Genomic DNA, 19355 nt, shown 5'->3' with positions numbered 1-19355 from the left:
TAGCTTTTATCCCCAGTGGGCTTAAGTTAAGACTGATGTTGCTTTTTAAGGTCCAATGCCAATAGTTCGTGCAGAGCTAGTCTGGGCTCTGTTTTAATGGTGCAAGCGGTAGGGCTTGGGTGCACAGACTGTGTGGGCGTCCATAAGAACAGCAGCTTATTGAGCTCAAACTCAATTGCCAGAGAGAATGTTAGAAATGTACCTTTCTGCCAAACAGTTTATGTTGCAAACTTTGTTTCTCCAGGTCCAGTTTTCAATTTTATGCTGTGACAACACTGTGGTTAGGGGTTGGGCACAAAACCGGTGGTTAGGGTTCGAAAAAGATCACATTTTAGCTGAATATACTGTGTGTGTGTCGACCCAAACATATTTAAAATATCTTCCCAAACTTGGACGTACATGTGGACTGCAGGAACATAAAATTGGCCACATTTTATTCTGGACACTGAGCTGTTGAAGCATGACAAACTGTGGTTCAACAAATAGAAATAGCCTCTTGGTGTCTGGATGTTGCAGAGTGGCATGACATGAAAAAAAAAAAAACAGTAGCACAGATCTACAACAGCTCCAGGGCCGCAATTCTTAACCCAAAGACTATAGATTTATCAACATACGTGTCCTGTTGCCTTCAGATGGCTGCACGGATTTAATGAAGTGGAGGAGAAGTGTTTCATACAAAGCTGCTGTCAACAGCAGGTGCTGGAGGAATAATTCAAATTAGATTCATTATACAATAATGCAGACTATTTTTCCAATGTTCATATTTTAACCACAATAAACTTGCATCCAGCGGTGATCCACTAAAGAGGCCCACAAGAGCTCATTCATTTGATGCCACTGTGTCGTCGTTCTTCTCTCGATCGTGGCTCTTAGCTCATGTACAGCCTCCATCCTGCCTCTTCCCTTCACCAGTTTACCGATGGTCTCTTAGACACACTTACATACACATACACCTATTGCTAAATATGTTCATCACCTTTACCCTTAACAACATTAGCATCTTTTAAATCCTGTCCTAAAACTGTCTTATGGGAAAGCTTTTATGAATTCTTAAATAAGTTACTGGGTTTTATCATTTTCTACTTCAGCCATGTAACATTTTTTAACCTCTTCCCGCGGTGTTTCATCAACCTCGGGTTGTTTTATTTAGTTTTCTGTTTTATTTGCTGTTTTTCCTCCAAATACTTTGTAACCTTGTTAAGAAAAATGGTTTGCCTTCCGAGACTTATTCCTAGGTACATTTCCATAGGTGGAAGATTATAAAAACACACACAGACACACACACAGTAGCTTACTGGTCAAATGGACCTTGAATGAACAAAAAAACAGCGCAGTCAAAGAGTCCCTGAACAAACAGAAACATAAGAGGACACACACACACACACACACACACACACACACACACACACACACGGCCTGTTTGACCGGCTGCCAATACGCTTAATGAAAGAAGTGATGAGTTATTGACAGATGCTTGGTATCTGAAGCTGCTGAGGTGTCTATTGCTGTCAATTTGCTGACACACACACACACGCACACACACACACACACACACACACACACACACACACACACACACACACACACACACACACACAGGTGCCCGATACAGCATTCCAAGCAAAATGGTCGTGTCTCCTTGTGTGAGTATGTGAGGGTGGGTGTTATTGGCAATGAGTGAATATTGAGTACATCATCTTTGAGCACACCGGTCCATGAAGGCTATTTATCTTAGGGCGAGCCTTTCAATGTGTGTGTGTGTGTGTGTGTGTAGGAATACACACAGCTATGTACACGCTATGAAGCTTCAATGAGCAGCGTGTGTTTGTAACGTGTGCATGTTTCAGCACCTTCATGTGCTGTACGCTGAGACATTTGAGTGGCAGCGGGTTTAAGAATCCAATCAGGGCCACGGACTCAATGCAATGGTGAGGCTAATTACTGGATTCACAATAATGAGCATATGTGCACAAATGTAAGCCCCCTCCACACACACATACACACACACACACACACACACACACAAGTTTGACCGATGTTGCTGCTGAGGACGACGGACCGTGAAGGATTTATGGTTTAGTTTGTGATGACTCCACACACGCACACGTAAAATTAACAAACATATCCACCCCTGCGATCCTCTACCTTCTTCCCTCTCCTCCTTCCACCTTCTCCTCCTCCTCCTCCTGCCTGTCCTCCTCCCCTCGTTTGGTGTGAAATTAAACATTAAAGCCCAGCAGCACATGAGTCAAGGTGCTTAATGATGTCGACTTCCTAATAAATTTCTCTGGAGAAATAGCTAAAGATTGCGAGACAGGTCGAGAGAGGGAGAAAAGAGAGAGGAGGCACATTCAGAGTGTATTAGAATATACAGGGACCGGGCAAAATGATTGAAACCCTGAACAATAGAGGACCCACACTGAGTCAACTCGACCTCTGGAGGACCTAGAGGTGGTTACGTCAGGACTTTGGTTCACAAGATACTTGGAATGTCACCCATAACCATGAGCATCTATAACCTACGGATGCACTGCTCCATTTAGTGTGAAGGACTTTTGAGAAATTAAAGCAGCAGAAGTTCAGATATACGTTGGTGGCGTTGCAAGCCAGAGACCATTTGAGACTGGATATTCCTAATGAGGGATTTCATAATTCAAAAGCGTGAAGCCGCTGGAAATTTTAAATGCAACATTAGGAAATTTTCTAGCTGTGTTAGTGGACCCAAGACTGTATAATTTTGATGTCAGTACAATATCCAGCCGTGGTTGTGGTGACAGATGCAGGTGTTTTAAGCCAAAACATGATCTTTTCCCTAATTAAGTGGTTTTTGTGCCTAAGCCTAACCAGACCATAAGCACAGTTTCCACACATACAATCACAAGCTTAGCATCAAAAAACATTAAGTTTCAACATGAAGAAATACTTTCTGAACAAGAATAAGAGTCTACGGCCATGCTAGACGTTCTGTTTGGCAGTGCTAACATGCTCACAATGACATGCTAACATGCCTATGTTAGGCAGATAATGTGTATAAGATTGTCCATGTACCATGTTTTAGCACGTTAACATTTACCATTAAACACAAAACACAACTGAGGCTGATGGGAGTGTTATTAGTTCTGCAGGCATTTAGTTAAATACCAAATAATTGGATATGAAAATGTATCCTGAACTTTTATGACTATCGACACAATAGTTAACACAATATTTTACTCAAAAACACATACTTAAACTTAATTGTGGCATCAGAGGAAAGTCAAGAGATACATCTTTTGGGAACCACTCAGCTATGTCCTGTACATGTTGACATGATTCAGTCCGGACTAAAATGGTGGCCCGAACAGTCGACCAACACGGCAAAACATTTGTAACAGTATTTATTTCACAGACTCTCAGACAAAGCTTCTCCAGAGCCACAGAAGACATTATATGAGTGTTTTCGCAGAATGAGTAGCATCAGTGAAGTCCCTCAATCAGCAGCCACAGCTGAAAACACAATTACATTTGTGTTTTGTTTTTAACTGTAACTTATCAGTTATTATCCAGCTGGTTTATGTATGTTATATAGTGCCAGCTGAGGCCGTCTTATCAAGCTTCTTTAAAAGCATCACATTTGTGACTCTAGGAACGAGAACTGACTCTTCTTTTTCCAGGGTTTTCCAGTAGAGCTACAATCAGCAGCAGACTCTGCAACGATCACATGCATCATCTACAAAGTAGTACATTTTTAAATGAATGAGATGAAACGGTAGAGCTCGATGGAAAAAAATCCTTTTGAAGTTAGATTCTGAGGACGAGATGTAGAATACAAACACATAAAGACATAATGACACACAGATTAATTAAACAGAAACATTGATCACCCCTTAAATACTTTGTATGTGACTGTGGTCTTCAAAATGAATCACCCCTCAGAGTATAAGCCAGTGCTGCAGTCTGGTGCTCACATTTTGTCCCACAGGTTATCACTGCTGCTGCTGGAGGTGGGAGACTGAACGAGCAGTGACACAAATGAACAGCAGCTAGGCAGCTTGTTGTGGAGGAAATGTTAGCTCGGCTTTTTCATCCGTGTCTGGAGTTACTGCAATAACCCTGCATTGTTACCACTTCCAATAAATAACTTAAAGCATGTCTGAGAAAGATTAAGGTGCCTATAGAAAAAGAAAGGGATGATATGTAGCTTCACTCATGTCTCATGAAGACTTTTATAGGTAATAATATGAAAACAGTAAAACCATAAACAGTCACAAACTGAAGATTGTGTAAATGTGCAAAGAGACAGACTTGACAAACACAAACACTAATTGAATACATTCTTTTGGGCTGTATTCTTTATCATATATGTTTACTGCCCATCATAAAAGGGCTTGTGGGCATAACTTTCATTTATTGTATGCAATCTCAGTAAGTATATTTTCTATTTACAAAGTGGTCTCATCTTGTGCACTGATGCAATATAAGTGCAATACGCTGCACTGGACCGATCGCTGTTGGGAATTCTATCAAAGAACTCCAGCGCTATTAACAGCCGATGGAACAGTAACTTGTATTCATATTAAACTTTATAATGAGGCTGGACACATCCAGCTGCCCTGCTACAGACACAGCAGCGTGTTTATTTCATCACTGTTGTAATGGATTATTATTGAGAGACAATATTGTAGCTTCTAAAATGTTAAACAGTCAATAGTCACAGTTTGGCTTCAGGATAAAAGTTAGAAACGGGGTTATGACACTTTCAGAAAACTTGATTTAAGCGTACTGAACTGCCCTCCGCCCACATTACAGTCATCCTTGTTAGCAGTCTGACTACATGTGTTGCTAGATTTTTAATGATTTTATTTTTGGCACTTTTGACATTCTGCTGCAATAAAGCCAAGAATAAATATTCCTTTTTGATAAGGAACCACATGCTGTTCAAGTCTCACATGTTTACTGTTAAAGCAGTGATTGACATTTTTTTTCTTTTTAAAATTGATACATGGGGCTGATTGCAATTAACATCATGACCCACTTGCTACCTTCTAATTATGATTGAGTTGTTTCAACGCTGAATCTTTATTCATGTGTTTTTGTGCCGGCTCCTGTATGCTCCTGTTTACTCAACTTATTTTCATGTTATATATGAAAGTTTTGTTATTCCAAACTTAGTTGTGATTTTTTAAAATGTTTTGATTTTCACCACTGATGTAACAACTGAGTTACAGGTGAGGAGGCTTCCAAGCCAGTGACCACAGTCGACGCCTGCGTTTCAATATTTGTAAGTGTGAAACTAGTGAAAAGTTTGAAGGAGAGCTCCAGCCACGTCTGTGAGGACAAACAAACAGATATTTTGATGGGAAGTCAGGGCATTCCTAGCCGTGTTTGTGGCAACAAAACCAGGTGTTTTCGATGAGACCTTGGGACATTTCTAGCTGTGTTTGTGGTGACCCCAACAAGTATCTTGTGCCACAACATGCTCCTTTCCTAACCCTAACCAAGTTGTTTTCGTACTTTAACCTAACCAGATCATAAGCACATCGTTGTCACAGCATGAAATTGAAAATTGAACCCTTAGGAATGTAAAGTTTCAACATATCCGGGGTTTGCAGAAATATATGTTGCTTCTGGTGATTGGGTTGTATAAAACATGGTTAAATTAACTCGGTTATTCATAATAGGCTAAAAGCAAAGCTGCTTATAGTTATTGAAAACTGGCCTCAGCAGACATATTTGTGATATAGTTGATATGTCTCAACTACCAACCTGAATTAGAAAGCATGTATATAAACAGCGCACAGACGGAGAGCAACAGAGAGACAGAAAGAGAGACATCGATTAATGCCGAGGCTCGTCCATTGCAGAGCACCTTTGGAGTGAATATGACTGCAGGGCTTTAAGTGATTTATGTAGTAGTGCAAAAGCAAATTACATCTCATTACTTCTCATTGTGGCAATAAGCTGTTCTGTCATTCTTCTGTATTTGTTAGTGCAGCACATAAATATTACAGATGAGACACTAGGTAGCAATTTGGGATGGAGTTAATGACTTTTCATCTGCTCATGTGTGAGTAAACAGCCAACAGAGTGGAGGAAGGAGACTGAAGGTGGACGTGGAGGAGATCCGCACATTTTGAAATGTCTTGAAATGAAAAATCAAGATAATCAAGACAGCGAGACGTGACGCGCTTCCAGTGGCTGCTGAGCCTCGTCTGAACTAATCTGTTTTCAAAAGGGGCTTATTTATGTGGCAGTGACACTAATGAAGGACATTTTGACAGCATTACAGCTCATTCACATGCAGTCACACCGAAGGTTTATCCTATATGAGACAGCTTTACTGAACATACATCACGGACATGCCACATAACACATACAAAACTTCACTCATGCTTATATACATGTTTATTCAGAGATTCATTTAACAAGCACACCTGTTTGTGTGTGAAATACCAAAAGATTTTCATTGTGCTTGAAGCCTTTTGATTACACACATACAACTGCTCTCTTCTGAAAGGTAACTCCTCAGAGTTTACCATCAAACCATCAACATTAGTCTAAGTGATGTTGAGCCAAATTTACAGAGGCACACACATCGTAAAACTGTTGTTTTCTCTACTATTTTTTTCCCCACTTTTGTAGGTTATTCCAGTAATTCAGCAGTGCACTTCAATTAATGTGGAGGATTTATGAGAGACAGGTTAAAAATAATGGTGCAAATCAAAGTGGCAGAGGCCAAGGTATTCAGTCTTTACTCTCTAGTAGGGGTTGAACTCTAAAAATGTTAGAAAATACTGACATGAAGAAAGAGACCTTCCTTGTCTCTCCCTGTTGGTTATGGACAATTATGTCTAAGTTGTTAAATGCCGCTGGACTGTGGATTTCTTTGTGAAGGACTCGGGTCAGATTTTCTGTGACAGTCCAAAAAAAAAAAGCAACAGTAGCTAAGGTTTGTTTAGAAATGGAGTCTGCAAGCATAAACTAACGATCCGTTAAGTATAGATTTTACTTGATTATTTTTTATATTCCAAATATTGTACTATTTACTCTACTACATTTATTTGACAACTTTAATTACTATTTACTTTACAGCTTTAATTTAATAATATAACATATAACAAACAAATAAATTATGATGTAGTATTACAGATAAAGATTAAACTTTATTGATCCCGGAGGGGAAATTCACAAGCTAGCCGTCAGATACACTAAATAAAGTGGTAACACCGTCTTCATCGGCTTCTACATTAAAGTGAGGATTGTGTTAATGCATCAAAAATAATGATCCAGTACTATAATATACCTTAATCTGATCTATGCAACTCGGCATAATGAGTACTTTTATTTTCAGTATAAGTAGATTTTTATGGTAATACTTTGCTTTACTTACTGTAAGTACACATTTAAATGTAGTATTTCTACACTATGGTATTGCTACTTCATTTAAATACAAGACCTGAGTACTTCTTCCACCACTGGTAAATGGCATATTTAAAGTGGATTTGAAAAGAATAAATGGTCACTTCAGACCATTTGCAGTATGAATATTGTTCATGAATAAATAGCTAAAAGCATTCCAAGGTCTTGCTGTTGTGTCAGTGTCATGCACAACTCATTGCAATGTCTTGGACCGCAGGAGACGGTTATAAGACCCTCTCTATCCCACAAAGAAAGACTACAAAGAAAGTGTAAAAAGCCTCAAGAATGTGTTACCTTGGCACGGCAGCAATGTAAGCCAAAGAAAGTGTGCATTCACAACTCATTAGGTCTTTTGTATTTCTGTAACCACCCCACTGCTCCTGCCACACCACTCCCTGTCTCATTACCGAGCCAAGGTGACACCTTGGCTTCTGTGTTGAGCATCCAACATACACACCATCTGGCCCAGCATCACCTTGTCCATTTACTTTCCCATGCACACACCCACACAAACACACACACTGTAATGTGAACGTGCATAGAAACCACAAAAAAAACCTTGATACTTCCACATGCACTGGACAAACAAGGGTGTGGTGAAGTCAGATACTGCAATTGATTTTTTTTTTTTGCTCACCTTTCATAATGCTAGCTTTACAAAAAGACGTTAGTGTTTTTCTGTCACCACACAGTAAAAATACTAAGTTTGGCTGACTTCACTGTGCCAACAAGCCCTGTAAAGAACTGGGTAGCAGTGGTAGTCTGTATGTATCTATGGGTACATTGGACCTGGGCACGAGGCCAGCGTTACAGCGTGCAGCCTGCTCGACTCCTCCATACCCAATTTAACATCACAGCATAATTAAAGAAACTTGGCAGCCCCCTCACAGCAGATTTGATAGTACCCTGCACAAGACCAGAGCTCATTGTATGGGGCTGCAGGATCCCATGTAGCACAGAATCTCACACCAACACGGCAGGATGGCTTCTTGTTTCCTTAAATAATGTGAAATTGTGTGGCAGAGAAAGTCGGGCATCTTTAACTTTCTCAAGATCTCAGTATGTGTTTGCCTGCTATATTCTAATGCAATCACAACAATTACATGTCCTGAGCATGAACAGCGTACAGAGCAAATAGGCAGAGAAGATATTCAATGTAAGTGTTTTTTTTCCTCCCTGATTGCACCACTGCACAGCGGGGTCCATGTTTGTTGCAGCGTGCTCAAGCCTTTAAGACTTTCTGGGAACTGTGCAGACTGTCTAAACAATTAGCATTTTGGTGTAGTTACCTTGTCATGGTGAGTACACTGGTTGCTGTTTCAGGTCTGCGCATTTAATACCAAGGGATGATTCAAAATATGCTTATCCATGAACTCGACAAACTCCTGTTGCTAAATTCATTAGCATGCACAGTGGTCAGCTAAATAATTAAAAGCTACAGAGGAGAATGTTCAACAAAATATCCTCCTGCATCCCAAAATAGCTTGATCAAAAGAGTGAAAGTGTTGAGTGTGGAAGTTATAATTCTGCCTTTGTGTGGTTTTACTGTCACTGGGGAGAGATTCCTCTTAATTGAGTTTGTTGAGTCATTTAAAGCTAAGTGGTCACTGCTGTCAAATCAACAGTACTGTGACGTTTTCCTCACTGCTTTTCTGTTGTTTCAGAATTTCTTGGTGCTGCTTCACGCTTTCTTTTTGTTTTTTTCTGCTGGGGTGAGGAAGGACATGATTCTTTTATATTATTGTATAGTTATTTTAGCCATATTTTAATTAATTCTTAAGAAATGTTATCACATTATTAATATTGATGACATTATTATTGTAATATATAATATTCTGACAGGTTTAGTTATTCGTATCCTTGTTATTTTATATCAGCTCTTTTTTATTACCTTCAGGATTTTTATTGGCTTTTAAGGACGTTTCTGGCAAAACATGAGGGGACAGTGACCGGCGACAACACTTAATGACAGTTGACGTTATGGAGGAAAAGTGTCATTGGGAAAAAATGTCAATGTGATAACACCCTAAAACAGGGCATTTTGTAATTAAAAAAGTCTTATAACAAAAATAAAAAAAATACTCCAATAAAACTACGATGTTCCTCTGGGATTACAATGAAAACAGGAATGAATAAATAGCATTTGAATAATCACCTTAACCATATATAATATTTTATTAAATGATTAACAAGTGTCTGTCTGATTTATATATGTTGGGATTGTTAATATTTTTTGTTGACTTAGCTTTACAAGATTAAAACACACAATCTTTACTCTTACAAATTAAATGTTGAATCGATGATCAACTGAATGTACACTCACAAGTTTTATTGATACAGGCTTACTTGGTTGCTAAAAAGCTAGTCGCCATGAGCAGGTCGAGCCCAGTCACCAGAATAAAATGTTGGAAGTTCAGGTTTCTGTAAACCACTGAACGTCAGGACAAAAACTAACCTGAACCAAGTGGTTTTTGTGCCCTAAACCTAACCAGACCACGAGCACAGTGTTGCCGCAACATAAAATTGAGAATATAAACTGAAGAAACGTTGCAACATAAAGAAATGTAAAGTTTCAACATATCTGGTTTGCAGAAATGTACAGTGCCAACATTTGTTTTGGCGATTGGGTTGCCAGGCCACAGCTAGAAAGCTGTCAAAGGACTTACCTATTGGCTTGTATTAGCTACTTTTAGCCATTAATCCATAGCCCAAAGAATTATAATGTAACATGTCACATTCAAACATAACTCCACACATAAGGTAAACACTCCTCACAGGGATGCTGTTTTTTCCTGCTTGTGGTCCCATTTCACCTGCTATCAGTGAAGGTCGTTAATGATGTCTTAAAAGTGACTGACTGAAGGGAAACTGGGTTATCATTGGAGCAGCAAAAAACAACCATTTATCTATACCATATTCATTGGCAACAATGTATTTACTCATCTCTTATTTACTCTTCTGCCCTCTTTATCTCTTTTCTGATTCCAGGTGCACCCGTTTTACCATTACAGTCAGCTACATTGCTGATACCATTCACCTTCCGATTATAATGATCAAAACAAGAATGTGCTACGACACAAACAATATTATAATTCATTCAACAGCTCTCATTCCCTCTCTCCTGCTGTTTGTGTGCAGAGGCTAACATTATTGCCTGCAGTTCGTTTACAGCTGCCTCTCCATCATCATTGAAGCAAATAGCTTCATGCATTACATAGCTGTATGGCCATTTTGGAAAGGGCCCCCATAAATAATGACTAGGGGTGAAATGGAAACTATGGGAAAAAGCTGTTACTTTTCACCACGCCGTGTCTATCCGCGTTGTTCACAATGTGCTGCGTCTGAAATATGCATGAGGCAAAATGTGTCCCCGCTACGGCTACAGCGACGGAGCGCCAAAGAAAAGGAGGGAGCGGGGAAGAAAAGATTGATTTTTTTTGTGGGATGAATCTTAGAAATGGGGCAACGTTATGACATTTGTATCCCTGCCTCTTTGTGCAGTTGCCGTTGCTGTAATTTGTGGAACTACAATGGTTGGTGTTGGCGGTGTGCCGAAGGTTCAAATGTCCTTCATTTAATATTCAGGAAAGAGAAAAATAAGCCGCTTATTTATTTATTGTAATGCAAGTGTCATGAATATGTATGAGCAGCTATCAATGCTGTCACCTTGAGCAGAGTTTCACACATGTACGTGTGTGTGTTTGTGTGTGCAGGTTTCAGTTTAGGATGCTGATGTATGCCTGTGTGTGTGTGTGTGTGTGTGTGTGTGTGTATAACTATTTGGGAAAACAAAAGATTGGAGGCAGTTTGTGTAGGCAGCCAAGGTCGTACTCTCCTCTTACTTGTGACATTTCCCTGACCAGGCAACAAGCAGGCGGTTCAAAAAGCCCTGCGTGCGCCTATTCAACTTTTAATGACGGTTTTTAACCAGTGACTTGTTCAATTCACACTACATCCCTTTAACTTAGAGGGATCTAAGGATTTGATTTGATTTGATTTGATGAGGCCTTTTGTTTCCATGTACATGTCAGTGAATAAATGCATTAAAACTGAATAACATGGTGATGCCCATCTTGTGTTAACCATGGCATTTGACTTCAGATGTAGGCAGCACACCCGATCGCCAAAACATTGAGAGTGAACAATCCTGTAAAACCCTGGATTGTGTTGAACAATGGGAGTTTTTACACCCAATGCCAACATTTTGTGTAATTCTGTATTTCTACAATGTTGGAGAATGACAACTACATTATGGTTAAGCTGGGGAAAAAGCTGTACTCATCTAGACTTAGTTGATTACGTATGGTTCGGGTCAAACATCTGGAAGACTTAAAATACTTGATTGTTGACTCTCATTCCCAATTTGTCAAATACTGAAGCTTTGGGTTGGTAGGTCGAACAGGCCACCAACCCAAAGCATCAGTATAGTTTTTGACATGCTCCGTTTGGGGTGGAGTGGGTTGGCCTGAAGCCGTTTTAACAGTTCAAATACATTAATCAGCTGAATACTTCATGACTTCACCTAATTTTATGAGATGTTTTTGATCAATTATCTTTGAGAATCCACTACAGAAAATACATTTATGTTAATACATTGGGTTTAAAGAAGGGTCAGAGGGGGGAAAAAAAAACAACATGATGGAAAATAATGGTTTATTATTTTTATATACACACTAATGGGGTCTGTGAGACACCACAAAAAATAGGAAGTCAAAGTCAATAAAACACATGACTTAGGCAAAATTGTTAAAGGGGCTCTACAGTATGTAACAATTTGTAGCAACCTACAAGTATTAATCACTTTTTTATTGGCCATATGAGAGCGTATTGTAACATGACCTGAAAACTGTGACCTTCCCTGTCTCTCTCGGTTGCCTATACAAGCCTGTGGACCATTTGTTTCAGTTGATTAATGCTGCTGGACTGTGGATTTCTTTGTGAAGGACTCGGGTCGAATTTAATTCAAGTTTTAGACACATTAGTTTATGTTAGCAGACTCCATTTCTAAAGTAACAACCGGCTTCCAGCCCAACATACATGTTCCACAGGGCCCCTTTAAGGTTAATTGCTGCTCTATCATGGGAGTGAACTCGGGGGTTTCTTGCATCAAAGTCTCACTCACTGCACCCGTTTACCACCCTGACCTCCACACCCATGTTCACCACCCCGACCTCCACACCCCTGTTCACCACCCTGACCTCCACACCCACGTTCACCACCCTGACCTCCACACCCATGTTCACCACCCCGACCTCCACACCCATGTTCACCACCCCGACCTCCACACCCACATTCACCACCCCGACCTCCACACCCACGTTCACCACCCTGACCTCCACACCAACGTTCACCACCCTGACCTCCACACCCATGTTCACCACCCTGACCTCCACACCCACGTTCACCACCCTGACCTCCACACCCCTGTTCACCACCCTGACCTCCACACCCACGTTCACCACCCTGACCTCCACACCCCTGTTCACCACCCTGACCTCCACACCCATGTTCACCACCCTGACCTCCACACCCCTACTTTCTGCCCAACTAAAACACTGAACTGAACTGAAACTGAACCTGAACTGAAACACGATGTTAAAAATTGATGTGTGGAATCTTCCAATATGTGGAATCATTTCTACCCAGATACTTACAGAGAGTGACTAGGGGGATTCTTAGGATTTATGCATGTATATATAGACTAGTATGTATATAATCATCTCATATTTAATATGCAGTAACACATTTAGCACCCATCCAATGTAGGCTTACTCATTTCCAATGAGAACAGATCATTATGGGCTTGATAAAGACGGCCAGAGTGATGAGTCAGAATTGAGATTCTGTGAACTTCATACAAATTGGCAGAGGTAAAATTAAGAGGCAACCAATGCTGGATAGGAATTTAACGACTGACAGACGTCCGCTCCAAATTAATGATGGATAGGAAACGTCTGTATCTGATTTCCAAGCACTAGAATCATCTGATGCATGATTTGATGTTGGTTCTGTTTCCACGCTCAGATTCGAGAGCAAAGACTTGACTGCTATCAACTTTTAGAGAAAAGTAAATCAAAACATGTTGGAGCATGAATCACTTTTCTTGCAAAATATCTGGTGCTATTCGCTGTTCTTAGCAGTGCAGAGACATTCTGCCAATTCACAATCTTCATTATTAACCAGATCATATTTGACTCTACTTTGGAATTTAGTTTTCGTCTTTTCCCCCATCAAGTAGACCAAATTGGTTTCTTTGCGTTGTTTAATAATTTCGTTTGCTCTGATCTGTGTTTGTGAAGCAGTTTGTTGTGATAAAACTGCAATTTATTCAGCACTTCTGTTTCTCTCTTGACTCTTGGAAGAAAAGGCAAAATGTGAAGCTTTATTTAGACACAACAAAGCAGTTAAATTGAGGATTAAGGGCTCTTCTTACCGACTTGTGCAGCATCTTTTTTTTAGTGGTGCCTAACACCTTTTGACAATCCTAATACATCTATACGTTAATGTAGAAAATTAAGCTGTCACGGTGCCTTCAATTAACCAAAATGTTCTTTAACGAGCTCCCATCCATATTACCTACTGGTCATCGCTGCAAACTGCTTACTATTACTGTATAGTAAAGGGAACTCAGATTATATCATATAGTGTATAGTGTTTAAGGGAACAGCCTTTTGAAATAGCATTAATATAAAGGATTCAAATTGTATGTCTTGTGGTATGGCATTGGATACTTCTGTACCTTTTGCCAGATGGCAGCATGGTGAACAGACTGTTGCCTCTGTAGCTATAATCTGTTAGTTTCCTTTGGGCTCTGCGCAGACATCTCACGACAACGATATCACTGATGCTCTATAAATGGGTACCAGTGATGTTCTGGGCAGCCTTAATCACCCACTGCAGAGTTTTCCTGTCCCGTCCATGCACAGACAATGCCAGATTGTGGTATGTCTCCAGTCTGTTGTGTTGTTTCTTCCACAGCCTACCAGGAAATGTCTCAAGCATCATTGTTAAGTCAGGACTGTGGGTAACACAAATAACTCATACATTTGTCCTCATCCATTGTGACAGCTAGACCACATGTCACCTGGCAAGGTACAGCAAGGCAGGAAGTCCGAATCGATGTTAAAGATGCTGCCCTTACAGGAATATTGACTGATGTTGAGGCTGGAAGTACATCTACAGTGTCTTCTGTCACAGGTTGGTGTAACTGTGCAGAGCAAGATATGTCCACAAACACTGGTCAGATCGGCATTAAATGTAGTATGCTTATTCATCAGGGTTGGCCTGAATAGCATCTTTGGGGCTTCAAAGCAACATGTTTGGTGAGGTGACACAACGCAAGCTATCATTTTCCTCTCAAACTTTGTCTTTTTTTACTTACATACTGTGCCATTTCTTGTAATTGAGTCTAATGAGAGACACGGACATGGGGGAGACATCAGTCACTGTCTGTGCAGGGAGGGTTGAGTTCGAGCTCGTCACAGCTAACATGCTTGCTCGGCCGTTTTTTGTGCAAGCGGAGCAGAAATTCTCCCTAACAAGGCCGCTTTTCCAATTGTGGTTACTTGTTCTGTATTTGCATGTTTTTGAAGGGGTTTTAAGACTAATTAGACACAATAGATGAGCTCCATTTTGTCTCTCTTTATGAGTCTTTTGCTCTTTTTTGGTGTAGCCGACACAGCATCTCCTTCCACTTTGTGAAAAACCCAAAGCATTCGAATATGGATTTGGATGTCGATCACCATGGCAAAGATGGAATATAAATGTATATATTTTCTGCTGGTGGGGATTGTCATGACCTTTCCTCTGGCACTACTCGCTGGACAAAGGTTGTATTTTTAGCGCTGTTGCTAAGTCTCTAGTAATGGTAGACTCATTAGCATGTTGTTTAATTTGTTGAGTATTGTCTGGTGAGATACACATTATGGCCTCTAGCAGGGATTTGCCTGGTGATTGCAGTACTGACCCCATAAATCTAACCCTAATCCAGGCTACCCGGACTCATGGGACCATTTTCTCACTATGCTTGACATTGTTTTTTTTGTTTTTTTATTGTTTAGATTCTATCTACTCCACCTTGCTCATTAATGTGTGCAGGTCTCCGTTCCCTCTCTCTCTCTTTCTGTCAGTCTGTCTCATGTATAATTATTAAAATCACACAGATTCTCCCAAATTAATTCCAGCCAAATCCACCTGTGTAAAAACTCAGCCAGTTAAAAACTATTTGCCGTAACAAACAGAGACCTCGGGTGCGTGTCGTCACCATCCTGCAGTAATTATTGCTGCTTTCCAGAGAGCCTAACATCTGTTACTGCAAACTGGATGAATAAAAACACATACACACACAACTGTATGCCTGTATTAATGCAGCTGTTGGGAAATAGAAAATGCAAATTTTGCCTCAGTTTATGATCAGCAGTTACTTCAAGATTAGTACAAGATTATAGTTAAAAAGGTATTCTGGACTTTGGTGTTAAATACTGACACAATATCTGGCCAAACAGGGGTTTCAGTGATGGAATGTATCAAGTACATTTACTCATGTAGGAAGTACAATTTTACTTTATTGTAGCTTTACTTGAGTATTTCCATTTTCTGCTACTTCATAGTTTCACTCCACTACATTTATTTGATCATTTTAAATGGACTTGCATTTCTTTAGTGCTTTTCCAGTCTACAGACTGCTTTACAACACTTGTCACATTCACCCATTCACACACACATTCATACACTGATGGCAGATCTTGCCATGCAAGGTGCCAACTGCTCATCAGGAGCAATTTGGGGTTCAGTATCTTGCTCAAGGACACTTCGACATGCAGCTGGGGGAGCCGGGGATTAGAACCAGTGATCTTCCTTAGTTGCTGGCTTAGATTGCATACCGCATCAAAGAAATGCTGAATAGGATCGGATAATTGGCCAGGCCGATAATCGGTCAACCCATAGTAAATATATGTATCATTTAGTTTAACTTTTGATACCCAGGAACATTTAATATAAGATACTTTAAATACTATTCATAGTCATTTTCACCAAGAATGTATGCTCCCAAACAGCAAAGTTACCTTTCTACCACTGCCACAGTTTGTGGTCAGCAGGGTAGCTCAGATTATGTTTCCACGACCAACATGGAAAGAAAACACAAAGTTGGTTCAAATAACCAACGGTGAATGCACAGTATGTTTGCATTTGCCAATACTGCTGTATGCTGTGAGACGATTTTGCCCAAATTAGATGTATTCCTTCTTCCTCACTGCACTACCTCTCTCAATTTCTCTCAGTGATTCTGAGTTTGGTTAAGAATCAACACAAGGTCCAATGGGGCTGAGCTGAAAATGACAAGACCAGCACCTGCCAAGCAGCCAGCACAGATAGTCCAGCCAAGCTCTGACTTGACTATCAGACAGAACTTGTGATTCTCCTGATGCATACACATACACTGATATCCATCCACCCTAACCCATGCATCACACAAACACAACACAACACACCAATATAACAAGAAACACCAGTGCAAAGACGTTAAGTTGTGAGTGGAGGTGACAGAGCCCCTCTGGGGAGACCCCAAACACAAGAAGGGACATGCCTAATTCTGCCTTCTATTTCCTCCACTCTGTGAGTCTTATGTGTGCGCACCGCCTCCCACAGGATCCTCCTTCAACGACTACAAAACTGGGACAAAGCCCGAGGAATAAGAGAGAAACAGACATGAGAAAAGGACAGGAGGGAAGGTGAGATGTGGGAGGGTGAATAGGTCAGAACAGATAGAGAGACAGAGACAGGCATGAGGGAAAAGGCCAACCTGTGCGGAGGGACATCAAGACGGATGGAATGAGACACAAGGAGAAGAAAGATGAGGGAGACGTCTGTGAAGTTGCCTGCATCTTGATGAAATTCACGTCTACAATGGAGCTTCTATTGTAAACCCCTCTGGAGTGGAGACGACACAGAGAAATCTCAGAATAATGCAACATGTTGAAATATTTCCGGAACTATTTGAGATATTAAACAGCTTGCACACGCGCTGGGAAATGGCCTAGTTTGCAGTTAAATGTCCTAGTTTTGGTTTTAAAAGCCAAACCCTTAATTCAACATAAACATAAATGGAGTTCCAACCCACCACAGAGACACCTTTTTTGACAGTGTTGAAGGGTGAGCAGTTGTTCCCATGAAACATACTGGCAGTATGCTGTAAGACAAACTAGAGCAGGCAAATATTGTACGGCATAAAGGCAGGGTGTCATTATCATACAATGTAGAATGGAGGCTTTCAACCTACACTGTATTCTGAATTACATACTTACTCAGAGTCCAGGGTCCACGTTACACTCAGTCAAAGTTGACTTGTGGATTCACACACTTGGATTTGTTCATAGACTCGTATGTTCTGCCTGTCTAATCAGCCATCATCATAGCTTTAGGCTTGTTTTCAGAAAGCAGTCCCTTTTTAGTGTGACAAATTTTGTCAGTGCCTACTAAAATGTTACTGAATAAATAAAAACATAAATTATGAGGTGCATTTAGGACACTGAAGTGACAACAAAATCTGAAAAAAGCCTCTTAAGCTTAAAAAGAGCCTCACAACCAACTGCTAAACTGACTGGAAACCAAAAGCAGCTCTGATATTCTGGAACGGCTTGTTCCTGATATCAATGCTGCAGATATGTCCTGTTCATATTCCTTAGTGTTATAATTTGTGTTAAATGAACTTTTCTTCACCCTCGTGCATGTACTTCTGCATCATCTTGTGTTTTGCTGTTTAACATAATGCATCTTGACAACCTGCAGAGTTGAGGCATGAACATGCCTGCAGTCCGCTGTGGGTTTAGATGGAGACAGTGATATAAGAGAACAGTGGGGAACATGCTCCCATAAAATGAAAATGCACCACAAAATAGTTATTCAGAATTGGGACCAGGCATTGTACCACCCTCTCTCACTCAGAAATTGTATTTATATAGTGATGGTTTGATTTCCAATTGTGTTTTGTGGGAAATGTAACTGACTGTGTCGTCACTCTGCAAGATGGACAGCAAGCAACCAAAAATGTCCAAAATTACATTGCATGACTGTATATGCAATTGGTTTGATTGCAATCTAGGGCTGTAATTAACCAATTATTTTCATTATTAGAGTAAACTTCATTAATTGATCATTTTTTGGTCAAATGGAGGGAAATTTGCATCACAGTTTTCCATAATCCTGTTGATGTTGTCATATTAGTTTTCCAACAAACAGCCCAAAACAGTGTGCAATGATATAAGACTAACCTGAAGTGGCAGATGGTTTGTTGGACGGAACCATCTGGGAAGACGCCACAAGAAACTCTTCTTCGACTGATCAGATCAACAATAGGAGAGCGCTAGCAACAGCGGAGCCAAGTCAGTCGAGAGAAGAGTGAAAACATCTTTTCTATTGACAAAAGCCTTCAGTGCTGTTCTTTGCTCTGTTTAAATAAGATATACTCTCCAGTTCTGACATAACTCATGCTACAGCAGCTACGTTAACATTTTCCAGAGCTGCTATTGTTCTTTTCAAACAAACAGTCTCTTTTGTTGCTGGTTGCCCCTCAAAGGACATTGATTGGTTCAACGCCTTTGTGTTTGACCAAATGTGCCTGCTTGAAGGCCTGATGAGAGAAACCAGCCATCTTGCAAGAAGAATATAAAATGGACAACTAGCAAATCCTCACATTGGAATATCTGCAACCAGAGCATTTTTGGTGTTTATAAAACGGTTTAAACAATAACCTATTAATGCATCTGTTGAACATTGTCTTAAAACAAGCAGCAATACATTAAACCTCTCTGAATTACATTTAAATGAACAACTAAAACAGCAAAACAAAGAATTATGTGCCACCATCTTCTGTTAGCGTTTTTCATTCTGCATGGACGGATGGATGGATAGAGTTGAGCGCTTCATAGCTCTGATCGCTATGCAAAAGTCTTATGTAA

General features: G+C 40.2%; 1 protein-coding gene across 7 annotated transcripts in view; it reads right to left on the bottom strand.

Annotated features, from left to right (window-relative positions):
- The window catches only part of nlgn1 (neuroligin 1), a 299279-nt gene that overhangs the window by 273042 nt on the left and 6882 nt on the right, over positions 1-19355 (bottom strand). Inside the window, exons 2-3 of one of the 7 annotated variants that reach the window (XM_073476526.1) lie at positions 11482-11493; positions 11423-11447 (exon numbers count right to left, since the gene is read on the bottom strand). The exons of the other annotated variants lie outside the window; for them this stretch is intronic. Coding sequence (XP_073332627.1) covers positions 11423-11447; positions 11482-11493 — 37 coding nt within the window. The remainder of the gene's footprint in view (positions 1-11422; positions 11448-11481; positions 11494-19355) is intronic. 7 annotated transcript variants of the gene reach the window in all.

The sequence above is a fragment of the Pagrus major genome, chromosome 11 (genome assembly GCF_040436345.1).
Source record: "Pagrus major chromosome 11, Pma_NU_1.0".
Classification (NCBI taxonomy): Eukaryota; Metazoa; Chordata; class Actinopteri; order Spariformes; family Sparidae; genus Pagrus; species Pagrus major.
The sequence above is the reverse complement of the archived record's forward strand: the minus strand, read 5'-3'. Positions and strand labels throughout refer to the sequence as shown.